At 38.8% G+C, this 12,614-nt stretch overlaps 1 protein-coding gene across 2 annotated transcripts in view; it reads left to right on the top strand.

The window, feature by feature from the left end:
• Nucleotides 1-12,614, top strand: part of Slc18b1 (solute carrier family 18 member B1) — a 53,365-nt gene that overhangs the window by 23,477 nt on the left and 17,274 nt on the right. For both annotated transcript variants that reach the window (XM_046449709.2, XM_046449716.2), the window contains exons 6-7: nt 798-954; nt 7,542-7,678. In XM_046449709.2, the coding sequence (XP_046305665.1) occupies nt 798-954; nt 7,542-7,678 (294 nt within the window). The remainder of the gene's footprint in view (nt 1-797; nt 955-7,541; nt 7,679-12,614) is intronic.

Genomic DNA, 12,614 nt, shown 5'->3' with positions numbered 1-12,614 from the left:
TAAGTTAAATTCCTAGAAGTGGAAATTTGAGTCAGAACTTACATTTTTAATGTTGATAGTTTGTCCAATTGCCTCTGTATTTACTCAATTAGTAGTGTGTGAGACTGTATCTTTCTACACAGCTTTGGCAACAGAGAGGATTGGTAGGTGATGGGTGCAAAAATGGTATCTTGAGGTCCAATTTGTTTATTTCTCTTAAAAAATGAGAACAGGCTGCTGTTGCTTCTAAGAGATATTTGCATTTTACTTTCTGTCAACAGTTCATAGCCTTTGCCCACTTTTTTATTGAGTGTTTCAATTTTTTTTTTTCACTGATTAGTAGTATCTCAGGATATCTGTGGGGAATTAGTTCTTTGTCCATATTTTCCCCAGTTCACCATTTGTCCTTTGATGTGTTTTCCCATGCATTTTGGTGTATTTTCATATAATCATATCTATCAGTTATTTCTTTCAGTTTCTCTGAGTTTTATATCATAACTAGAAAACCTTCCCACCATAAAAATTTGAAAAGAGGTCAGGCATGGTGATGCACACCTGTATTCCCAGCTACTCAGAAGAATACAGGAGGCTGGAGGCAGGATAATCGCTTGAGTTCAGGAGTTTGAGGCCAGCCTAGGGCACATAGTGAGAATTTCTCATAAAAAATTTCCATATTTGATTTTTTATGATCTAAATATTTAGACTTCAATTAAATTTGTGTGTATGTATAAATTGTGAAGTACATAGTTGATTTTTCAGATAGTAACTTGTTAATTCTTCAAATGATATATATTACCTCCTTTCTCCCCCAATTTTAGGGAGGTCTCGAGGTGTTTTCTGGACTGGGACTAGTACTAGGTCCTCCTTTAGGTGGCTTTTTGTATCAATCCTTTGGCTATGAAGTGCCTTTTATTTTTCTGGGATGCATAGTTCTGCTGATGGTACCACTCAACATATATATTTTACCTAGTTATGGTAAGTCCACATCCTATTACTCATTTTAATAATCTTGAATTTATTTTTATGCCTTTGTAGGAGACCAGCTTACTAGATATTCATTTTTGTTTCATGTAATTGCTAATAACTCTTTAGGACACTCTAAAAGGACGGATTTTCTTTACATAAATGTTGTAGGTGATTAGTTTATAAAAATTTCTGCATATAACCAATTCTCTCCCCAATCTTTAGTGCAAGCAAATGCTTAATTTCTGTTCCTAACCTATCACCATAGGTAGTGCCCACCAGAAGTTGTCTTGGACTGAATTAAATATTCATATCAAGAAGTTCCTGTGGGTCACATGCTGCCCCATAATTCCTAGGAGGCTGTAAGAGAGGAGGGCAAGGCCATTTCTTCCTTTCCAGTGGATTTTGAAGCTGTCTGTGTGACACAGCACAGGGACAAGGACACAGATCTACATCAGGCAGTAATGGGCCTCCTCCTGGTTTCAAAGCTTTGTGCCCCATAGGATTCTCCCTGCCCTGTGATAAGTTCATGCTATTGCGGCCAGGTGTCCATGAGGGACATGCTGATTATGAGTTAGCATGCTCAGGGAGGCACAAAACAGAGTCCTTATCAGGTACTTATGGTTCATTTGTAGTTTCTTTTGTCCAGATGAAATTTATCAGTCGGGGTATTTATTTGTTTAGGTACTGTGGATTGAACCCAGGGGTGCTTTACTACTGAGTTACACCCCCAGTCTTTTTTATTTTTTTAATTTTGAGACAGGTCTCACTGTATTGCCCAGGCTGGTCTTGAACTGGTGATCCTTCTGCCTCAGACTCCCAAGTCACTGGGGTTACAGGCGTGTCACTGTGCCCAGAGAGTCATGGCTGTTTTTGTTATACTCAGCAGAAGAGAACAGAGCCAGAGACACACTATCCCACTGAGCTGCATAGTGATGTTTGTCTTTCAAAGTGAATGACACCCTTGGTTCTGTAGTTGAGCATCCTGGACTGTGCTCAGGTTTGCTTGTTGGTTACTTGGCTAATAATTAAGAAATGGACACCAGTCAGATACTCATGCAGCAGGAGAAGAGTTTTTAATAACACTTCATCACACCAGGTGATAGAAAAAAAGACTTTGCCAAGATCCCAATCCGTGCAGAACTAGGTGTTTAGTTAGGACTTCTGTGATTACTGCTAGGCTGACCTTAAAATCTGTTGCTCCTGGAGTTCTGGCCTGCTCTCCACATCACCTTCTCTCTCCCTCCTCGTTTGCTATCTTTTTCAACCATATCTAATCACCAGCCTAGTTACTTCGTACTTTTTCCTTTTTTTTTCTATTATTTCTCAATTAAACTTTTCCTACATTGTTACTGAACTTAAAGTCCCAGATAGCTATATTTTTATGAACCCTCCCCAACAGTTTGACATTTTTTTTTTTCTTTACCTAGAAGGATCCTTTATTTAAATTGAGTCAGGGGTGTGAGGTTGGGGGGCGGGCGGAGGGGTGGAGTTGGGGGGACTCACTAAAAAAGTTCCTGGGGTTGATAATATTAAAACTTGTAAATGCAGATTTAGGTGTTCCTGTTCAGGAGTATTTTAAAAAATTGTTCATTTAGGAGAGTTTTCACACACAAGTTTGAAAATTAAACTAATTTTCTTTTTTTTTGATATTGGCAGAATTTGGTATTCTACAAGTTCTACCACTCTAGACCTGTGGACATTTGTGGCTTTAGCTTTGGGTGCTAAGTGTCCCTGTCCCTAATTCTTTAAATCTGCTCACGAGCCTCCTCCCTGTATATATAAGAACATATCTAAATTAGAGTCATGGATATGCCAATCTGTTACAACTTGGTGGGTTCCTGTGCTTTCCATCAGAAGAGTCAGTTGAGGATACAACTATGATGGGAAGAAACTCTTTTTGGGGACTTCTTGCTTGAGCAGAGGGGAGACATAGCATTGAGCCAGAGAGTGTCAGTCTGGCTTTCTAGACAAAAGAAAGAGTTAGTTTTATTCATATGAAAGGGCTGCTTGCAGGGATGGGCTAGAGTCTAGGAATTTTAATTGGTTTTGGGTACATTTTCTGAGTCTCTTTCTTTGTGGATCCTGGGCAAGCACTTTAACCTTGAGGGAGGCATGGTTAGCCTGGGGTCAGAGTTGCTACAGTTAAGAGAACATAAGGTCTGTGGGGAAAAAACATGTCCTGCGAGTAACAAGTTAAGAGTCTGGGAAATTGCTGTTTGAGTGACTCCTCAGCAGTTTTATCTTCTGTGTTATTTGTCCTTGAAGAGTCCTGGCAAGAGGGTATCCTGACTTTAATGATGCACCTGGCTTTTGAGACGGATAGGTGCTTGTCAGTGAGAGGGCAGGGAAAGATACATACCATACTTTTTTTTAAAATTATTTTTTTAGAGCTTTATACTTACACATAGTTGTTGGATGCATCTTGACAATCTCATACATGAACTGGAAATATATTCCAATTCATGATTCCCCCATTCCCTCTTCCCTTTTCCTCCCACCCTCCCTCCCCTCTCATACCCTCCCTCCCCTCTCATACCCTCCCTCCCCTCTCCCATCCTCCCTCCCCTCTCCTACCCTCCTTCCCCTCTCCCATCCTCCCTCCCCTCTCCCATCCTCCTTCTCTACTCTATTGACTTCCTTTCACTAGTCTGTTAGTTTATATTTGATTGCATACCATACTTTTAGTAGCTAACAGCCATGAGTTAAGGTCCCTGAAGTGCATTTGCTCTTTTCCAGGGGTGGGGGGATTTGACTGTCTCCGTTCCCTCCTCAGAGTTTTTACTTCTTTAATCTTAAGGGGTAATGCTCTTCATGGGGGTCCCTGACCTCCTCAAATCCTCTTATTAAAATCCTTAAATCCAATAAGTTCAACAGACCAATCCTACCTCCTGGAGATTATAGTTAATAAAAATATTTTGTATACAGTGGTCCCCCTTTCTCCATGGGGCATATGTTTCAAGTCTACCTTTGGATGTCTGAAATCATGGATAGTACCAACCCCTATGTACAATCTATTTTTCCTACACATACATACCTATGATAAAGTTTAATTTTCTTAATTAGGTACAGTGAGAGATTTAACAATAATAACCAATAATAAAATAAAACCATTGTTTTAGCTATACTATAATAAAACATTTAAAATTTATGAATTATTTCTGGAATTTTCCATTTAACGTTTTCAGGCCACAGTTGACCATGAAGAACTGAAATCTAAAACTGCAGATAAGGAGGGACTAATGTACTTGAAAATTGCTAATAGAGGAGATTTTTTAATGTTCTCACCACAAGAAAATAAGTATTTAACACATGTTAAATAAACTTGATTTAGCCATTCCACAGTGTATATATGTACATCAAAAATATATACAATTTTACTCCTTACTTTAAAAAAATTGAAAAAAAAATTCAGATTAACCAAGTACAAACTTTATCCTGAAAGCCATTAGGAGCTATTGTTAGATTTAGGTACAGGGGTCACTTTCTCTGGAATCTCGCCTCCCACACTTCCTAACAATTATTTATACTATAAGACTTAATTTGTATTACCTCTTCTGGGGAGTTTTCCTAAGTGTTGTTTACCATTGGAATAGACATTCAGTAAGTAGTGCTGCAGTGCTTAGATTTTTGTCCTGTCCTCCAACACCTAAGGACTCCCCCATCTCCCCATCTCTACCTGAAGCTTCAGGGCAGGCATTGTCAACCAGGGAGTCACATCTCTCCAAGAAGAATATATCAGAATATGGAGGAAACTGAGGAAATATCCAGGTAGCTTTGAAACACTCCTCAGGTAATTCTACTGAGCATCCCTTGAGGTCAACTTTAATTGATTAACTAATAATGTGTTCCTTTCCATAGATTTTTTTTTCTTTAATTTTTATTGTTGGTTGTTCAAAACATTACATAGTTCTTGACAAATCATATTTCACACTTTGATTCAAGTGGGTTATGAACTCCCATTTTTACCCCGGATACAGATTGCAGCATCACATAGGTTACACATCCACTGTTTTACATATTGCTATACTAGTGTCTGTTGTATTCTGCTGCCTTTCCTATCCTCTACTATCCCCCATCCCCTCCCCTCCCATCTTCTCTGTCTACCCCATCTACTGTCATTCATTTCTCCCCCTTGTTTTTTTTTTTCCCCTTTCCCCTCACTTCCTCTTGTATGTAATTTTGTATAACCATGAGGGTCTCCTTCCATTTCCATGCAATTTACCTTCTCTTTCCTTTTACTTCCCACCTCTCACCCCTGTTTAATGTTAATCTTCTTCTCATGCTCTTCCTCCCAACTCTGTTCTTAGTTACTCTCCTTATATCAAAGAAAACATTTGGCATTTGTTTATAGATGTTTTTAAGGGAACCATTTATGTCGCAATGGTTTCTGTTCTACCTTAACATATATTAATTTTTGCATGTATGATAAAGGTAGCCAATTAAAATTGGAATCTTTAGTAATTCTTATTTTAAAGGTGAATAATAAAGAGTATATATAACTCAATATTCACACCCAACCATCTCCCAGCTGACAATACCTCACAGAGCCACATGGTGGTGCTAGTTCTCCTAAATTGAACTACATGCTGTTTCTGAAATGAAACATGGTGACTGTGCTGAGATTTGCTTCCCTGTTAAATACTTAATTGGTAAATTAAAAAACTAGCATGAGGTTTAACTTCATCTGCTGTATCCTGAAAAAGTCTTAAGCATAGTACTTAAAATAGTTGAATCACTCCGTGGATTTTTTTTTGTGCTTTGCCCCATACTTAATCATTATTCAACAAGTCTTTTCATTTATTTAATCATTTATGTGGTGCAGAGGATCGAACCCAGTGCCTCACATATGCTAGGCAAGCGCTCTACCACTAAGCCACAACCCTGGCCCTCAACAAGTATTTTTAGAGTGATTAGCTGTGCTAAGTGCTGCAGGAGAAATGAGGGCTGATATATGAGGGCTGATCCTCGCCCTCAAAGAACTTCCAAGTTCAAATCCAGCATGGTATCTGGATAGGATTGCTGTGGCCACCTGCTAACTATCCCCCTCCATGGGGCCACAGAACGATCTCTCTGAACCACACATTTATTCTCATTCCCGGCCTGAAATCCGTAGTGTTTCTCAGGCTCCTTGGCTGGGTTCCCAAGGTGTGATCTCTGCCCACTACCTTGGTGTCTTCTGCCTAATCTTGATCTTCCGAGTGTACTTTTTCTCTTTCATTTTCTCACACACAAAATAGTTTTTTCTCGCTTCTAAGTCTTTAAATAACATGCCTGGATTATTCTTTCTTCCTTCTTTACTTGCTCATCTCAAGCTCATTCTTTAGGCTCCAGCTTAGATATCACTACTTTAAAAGCCTTTCTTGTGTAGCTCTCTGATGCATTTTAAGACAGCTCTCTCATATCCCATCCCCTTTCGGATTCCATCCTAGCTATCTTCACCCCTTGTTGTAACTTTTCTGCAAGGACGGTGTCTGGAACTGTCTTGTTTATCCTTGTGCATACAGTTTTGTGTGATGCCTGGCTCAGCAAAGATTTTGCTCAGTAAATTAACTGGAAGAAAGTCATCAAACAATAGTAAACACAAAGGGAAATATGATTTCAGTGTTAAATTATGTAATATAGATTGGAAGTGCAGTAGGAAACCAGAGGAAGGTAAAATCAATGAGTTAGGGCTAGAGCCAGTTCTTATAGCATAAACAGAATTTGAAAAATTAGCAAGGAAATAAGAAATGGGTCATGCAGTACTTGTGGAGGCTTGGAGAGAACCGTGCCTGATGCTTGAAACAGTGAAGAAGTAGGGGTTACTTACTATTGAAGAATGGTAGGGAATGGGATGGGAGTTCATTTGAACTTACACCTTGGATGTTAAAAGTAATTCCCATAAGGCCAGTAGCCCCACTTACAATCTAGTGTTTGCTTTGCCAACAGAAAAAGACATAACTTTTTTTTTTTTTTTTAATTAATGCAAGTTTCTCCTTAAGCACACCCATATTCTTCCTTGGTAAGGAACTGGTGATACTTTTCCCTGTGTCAAATCAAACTCTGCACATTCTCTATCCTATCAAGGGGAGGCCTCACTTCTCAGTTATAACCTAAAACCTGAGACCTCTTCTTCTACTCACATTCTGATTCCAGTTGATTCTTTTTGGGTTTGGGAATTTTTTTTGTTGTTGTTGTTACTTTTTTTTGAACCCAGGGTTGCTTAACCATTGAGTCTCATCTCAAGCCCTTTTTATTTTTTACTTTGAGACAGGGTCTCACTCAGTTGCTTAGGGCCTTGCTAAGTTGCTAAGGCTGGTCTTGAACCTGCAATCCTCCTGCCTCAGCTTCCCGAGTTGCTGGGATTACAGAAGTGCACCCCCACACCAGTCTGGAAACTATTTTTTATAAAACTAAATGTGACCTCTGATTTGAGGTCTAGATTTGAGTAACTCATGTACAAAGATAGGTGATATATAATTTTAGATGAACTCAGAGGTTCCAAAGTTATTTTGATTACTATAAAAGGATGGCCTTACCAATCTGACTTTTAAAAATAAGTTATAAGATAAAGAGATGTGTCTATGATTTATTCCTTTTTTTCATTTTTACTCCAGAGGCTGATCCAGGTGAACACTCATTCTGGAAGCTTGTCACTTTACCGAAAGTTGGCCTGATAGCCTTTGTCGTCATCTCTCTCAGTTCCTGCTTTGGCTTCCTTGATCCGATTCTGTCTCTCTTTGTTTTGGAGAAGGTAAGTAACATGAGTGTCGAAGAACTCTTCTTTGTGACAGGTGGATATAATTGCATGCTCCTGGGCTCTTCCTAGGGAAAGACCTTACTGACTGTGAGAGGAGGTGGAATGGGAGCTGCACACCAACGAACCCTGTGCCTTCCCTGTGTGATTTGAGCTAGGGATCTGATCCTTTCACAAATGCTCAAAATGTTGGTCTCCTTTCCAAGACCTTGCTCATGTCATTATAGGACTGGCTTGGGCATCGTCCATACTGCTTAACAAAGACACATTTCCTGTATTTGTTTGAGTTCCAGGGAGGCATGAAGGGTACTCATCAGCTCATTTGATATGAGGTGTACTCCTCCAGCAGTCTCTCCTGATCCCCTTACTTTTTAGTTTATTTGATACAATCAATGTAATGATGACTTTCAACTATATCAGTCTGGGATGGGAGAAAGCAACCAAGAATCTCCTGTGCTACAAAGTTGAGTTCTAAATGTCTGTTGGCCTAGAAATTCATTCTTAGATTTTTTTTTCTTCTCTCTTTTGTGTGTATAGTGTTAGGGACCAAACACAGGACCTTGTGCATGCTGGTCAAGTGCTCTACCACTGAGCGACATCCCCAGCCCCTCCCTGCTTTTAGATATTTATGAAGAAAGATAATGATGCAGCCAAGTTAATTACTGGAGAATTAATATATGTCTATAGAGACAAAAACATACTAACTTTAGCTTACACTGTCCTTATATAAAGCATTAAAATTAAACAGTACCATTACTGGAAATGTAAGTTTCAGTAAAGTTTCTAATATGGTAATTTCATGTGCTTTCTGATCATTGACCTAGTGTATAATATATGGATTAAACTTAGATTTTCTTATAATTGCATACTACCCCTTGAAATCACTAAAGACAATTTTGAGAATTTCACAGAAGAACTTGGGAGACCTTGTGCTGTTCCAAGGTTTAGAGAATAATTTGAAATGGCCCTTAACCCATGAGATCAATGAAGTCCATAATGAAAATACTGTGTTTAGGGTTTCACAATCCATCCACGTCTTCAACAACATGCCCCTTTGAGGCATTTTTCTGTGCTCTTAATAAGTTGTGTCTACACACACACACACACACACACACATATCTGTAACTGATCTTGGAGAAACTCAAGTTGTTTATATCTTAGAATAAATTTTTGTTAAAAAGATTGGTTTTGCTCCAGAAAATAGTGTATTCAAAAGGGAAGAAGACGAGAGGAGGTTTCTCCAAAGACCACTGTAGTTGGCCCATTTGTAGCATGAGAGGTTGGGGCACCCCTGCTTGTTCCTGTTCGTTTGGCATCAGACCCATTGTGCCCTCAGGGGTGCTGGTGGGTCTATTTCTTTTTCTTCCCTACTTCAAGCAAGTGCTGCTGCTCCATCCTGCTAGCAAACTCCAACCTAAGTAATCTGTAGACGTTTATGTTCCTGTTTGCCCATCAACATTTTAAAAATTGTTTTTCTTCTGATAGCTTATATTTTTTAAATTGGCAGTTTGCTGTAGGATCACTGGTTGTGTAGGCTCGTGGATTAAGATGGTGCTACTCTTTACCCTTCTAGTCGTAAAATAAGAAGAGGAAAATTCCGGGCTCTTGTATCTTGTTACTATCTTTAAAGGATTAATTTCTTAACATGAGCTAGTATTTGTCATACAAACTCATAAATATATTGATTATATCTTGACTTGTTAGATAAGGAAAGTGAAAACTGTCCCATCCGGCAGGACACATCAATGTGGGCAGTGAACCTAGATGGGGAGGAATGAAGGGACAAGAGACACAAAAGGTGACAGCAAGACAGGGGTCTGATCAAGCTGCAAACTTTTATTGTTCACACAGGGGTATTTATATGCTGGGGATGGGGAAGCTCTCTAATCAGCAATTGCTGGATGTGGGTGGTAAAACTGCCAGGTGCAAGATGTCTGATGATCCTGATAACCGCAGGATGTTCCAGGGAGATAGGTGGCTGCAGGATGCCTCCCGGGCAGGATGTCTCCCAGGGGGCTGTCAGGCTAATCTTTGAAGGAGAATTTCCTTCTAGTCCCTGACATCTCCCCCTTTCTTATATAAAATATTTGACCATACCTTACCGGCCATGTTTTTAGGGGGTGATAGAGGCTCTGTTCCTGTAGGAGGCCTTAGAATATCTCCTGATCCGAGCGAGCATCTTCACTAGGAGATTTCGTGGTGGCCTTGGCATGTTTTTGGAGGAGACGGCTTTGAGGGGGGAGCATGCCAACCGCCATGCACCAGAGCGTGTCACTCAGAGGTCTTGGGTTTTGGGATCCGTGGATCCATCCTCCTGCAGTCCTTCCTGCACCCTCCGTTATTATGGCCTACGGTCCTCACTCCATGGGTGCGTCCTCCCCCAAGCGGAGGGGCCCATGGAGGAGTGAACCCTTATGGCAAGGGCAGAAGATGGTTGGTCAGAGCTGTTACTTATACTTTTATATAAGAAAGAGAGATCTGTGGGGATGTAAACTTAAGAAATAAGCCTGAGAGAAGGGTAGAACATCCTTTTAAATGTTGGCAGCAAGGTCTTCCATCTCCAGATGGTGATAGTGGACCTGTATGGGCGACAGTGCCTTGGCATCCAGCTGACTGTAACTTGGTGTATATGCCTTCTCCTCGACGACATGGGGGACATGAGTTCCCTTTTAGAAGTCAGTTCCATTTGAGGTCTGGCTGGGGAAAAACAGGTTGTCATCTGGGGATGGGTGCTTTTATGAGGGAAACAAAAACCATGAGTACTGAATAAGTGTTGTAGCAGCTGGAATATGTCACTGTACATAAGTTCCCTCACCAGGCTTTAACATCCTCAGTTATCAGGACTGTAAACATAACATTTAACTTTTAGGGTTACAGATGTCCTTCCCCTTAAGATACAGTTTAATAATTTAATGTCATCTGATCTTGCAAAATCCTTTTATTAGTATGACCTCTGTGTCTAATAGAGAAATCTTTAATTCTATTACTTAGGGCTGGATAACCATACTAGCAAACACTAAGCCTACCTGTGTAGGTTAGAAATAAAGGCCTTAAACTAAAAACTACTCTGGCAGTCCCTTTTGATAGTTATCAAGCATTCCTGTCTGAGAATCTCTTTTGCAGCCTCCAGTTTACTTATTCTTGGAAGTTACATTTAACTATTATTATCATTTAAAATGCCCAGGAATAGCAGTGTTTTGGCTTTGACTGTCTTTGCTAAGTGTTTAAGATGAAGCAAGTCAAACTGACTTTTGTTTCTATCTATTGTTAACAGTCAGCTGAGTTTCCTTGGGAGTCCTGGGGGAACTTTACAGCAGCTTCTCAGTTTCGCTAGTGCCATTTGCGCTGCTATTGCCATTTGCGCTAGGATGGGTCCAGGCCTTGCTTGACCATGTGGCTTCCCTCGGAAGCATCAGGGATGTCTCCCTTTTTTGATGACCCTCCTCTTCATAGCAAATGCACTGATTGGCTTTTTGTCCTCCAGCCATCTCATTAATCTCCCTGATCAGGAGGTTATGTGGCCCAGAGTTGCAGAGCTCTTTGGAGAAGTTCCCTATTCCCTGATTCAGACTGACTCAGAGGGCAAGAGCCAAATATCGGTTTTCTTGGTCCTTTTAATATAACTTTAATTTTAAAACTTAATCTTAAACATCCAGCAAATAAATTTCAACAGCCTTATATTAAGAGTACTGGGCTTTAATGTCTATCTCTCTATCCTGTAGGTGATAGCTCCTTATCTTAAATTAACCCAGGTTGTGTGTTCTTAAATCAGTACCTCTGCAAAACATTAACAGGCAATTTTTAGATAATTTATAAGAAAACTACAAAATAAAATTAACTAGGGTAAAAACATTTTTAGTTTATGTAATAGCTACCTTGAATTTTGGCAGAGTTATACATTATAATCTCCTGTTTGAGATCCTAGTAATCTTGGCAAAAACCAACTTTTGGACACAACTTTAAATGTACTGAAATCTGGCCTATTTCTTCCATAGTCACTTTCACATGTAGTGAGATGGGACATAGAGCCTTATCTCAGGTAAGGCGGGGTTCTTCATAAATCTTAAGTACTGTAGTTCTGAAGCTGATCTTTGTTTTTTAAACATTATTTTATAAAGCCTACATAAATTGTTGCTCAAGTTCACATGAATATTAGCTAACACAATATAATATCACATCTAAAACATGAATTAAAGAAAAGCTGAAAGCTTTTAACCTTTTGTAGAAAAGTAGCAATGTACTTTTGTGTTTTGCAATAAAACCTTTACATAGATTAGGCTCTCATTAACTTAAAAAATACATTTAAATTGTATCTCAGTGTAAAAAGTAACATAGAACTTTACATATCTTATTGATAACAAGTCCAGTTATAGAACACAAATGATATAAATAAATCTCCAACATATTTTTATTTTAAGCCTAAAATTACCATACAACTTTAGAACACCAGCTTGATATAATGCTCTTTTGAAGCTTCTACCTTACAGACTTGTATACCTGGAAGATATGAACACATTAATAGCACCATAATTACATTGATGTTTTTATATTAACCAAGTTTAGCTTTTAAACAAATAACATTACAATATTGAAAAATAACAGTTGTTGTTTAACCATAGTTGTATAATTTTTAATTTCTTTCAGATTACTTGCTCAAAAACTTACACATATAACCAATTTACACAGACCTTTTTTATCACTTACTTAAACCCTTTTATTAACTTAATCACATAGACTTTCTTATCCAGAAACACATTTTCCCTCTATTAAATCCATATCTAGAACCTTTTAGTTTTTCTTTTCCATCTGTTAACCTTCTTTTTTGTTCACATTTTGAAACAATACTTGTAAATTTCTGAATTTAAGCAATTATTTCATAGACATCAACATTTTATTAGGTTTTTTTTTTGAACACCTAGAAAAACTTATAAGC

The sequence above is a fragment of the Marmota monax genome, unplaced genomic scaffold, assembly GCF_021218885.2.
Source record: "Marmota monax isolate L192 unplaced genomic scaffold, Marmota_monax_Labrador192_F-V1.1 WCK01_AAM20220418_F8-fsc00030, whole genome shotgun sequence".
NCBI classification, from domain to species: domain Eukaryota; kingdom Metazoa; phylum Chordata; class Mammalia; order Rodentia; family Sciuridae; genus Marmota; species Marmota monax.
This window is presented reverse-complemented; position numbering and strand designations above follow the sequence as displayed.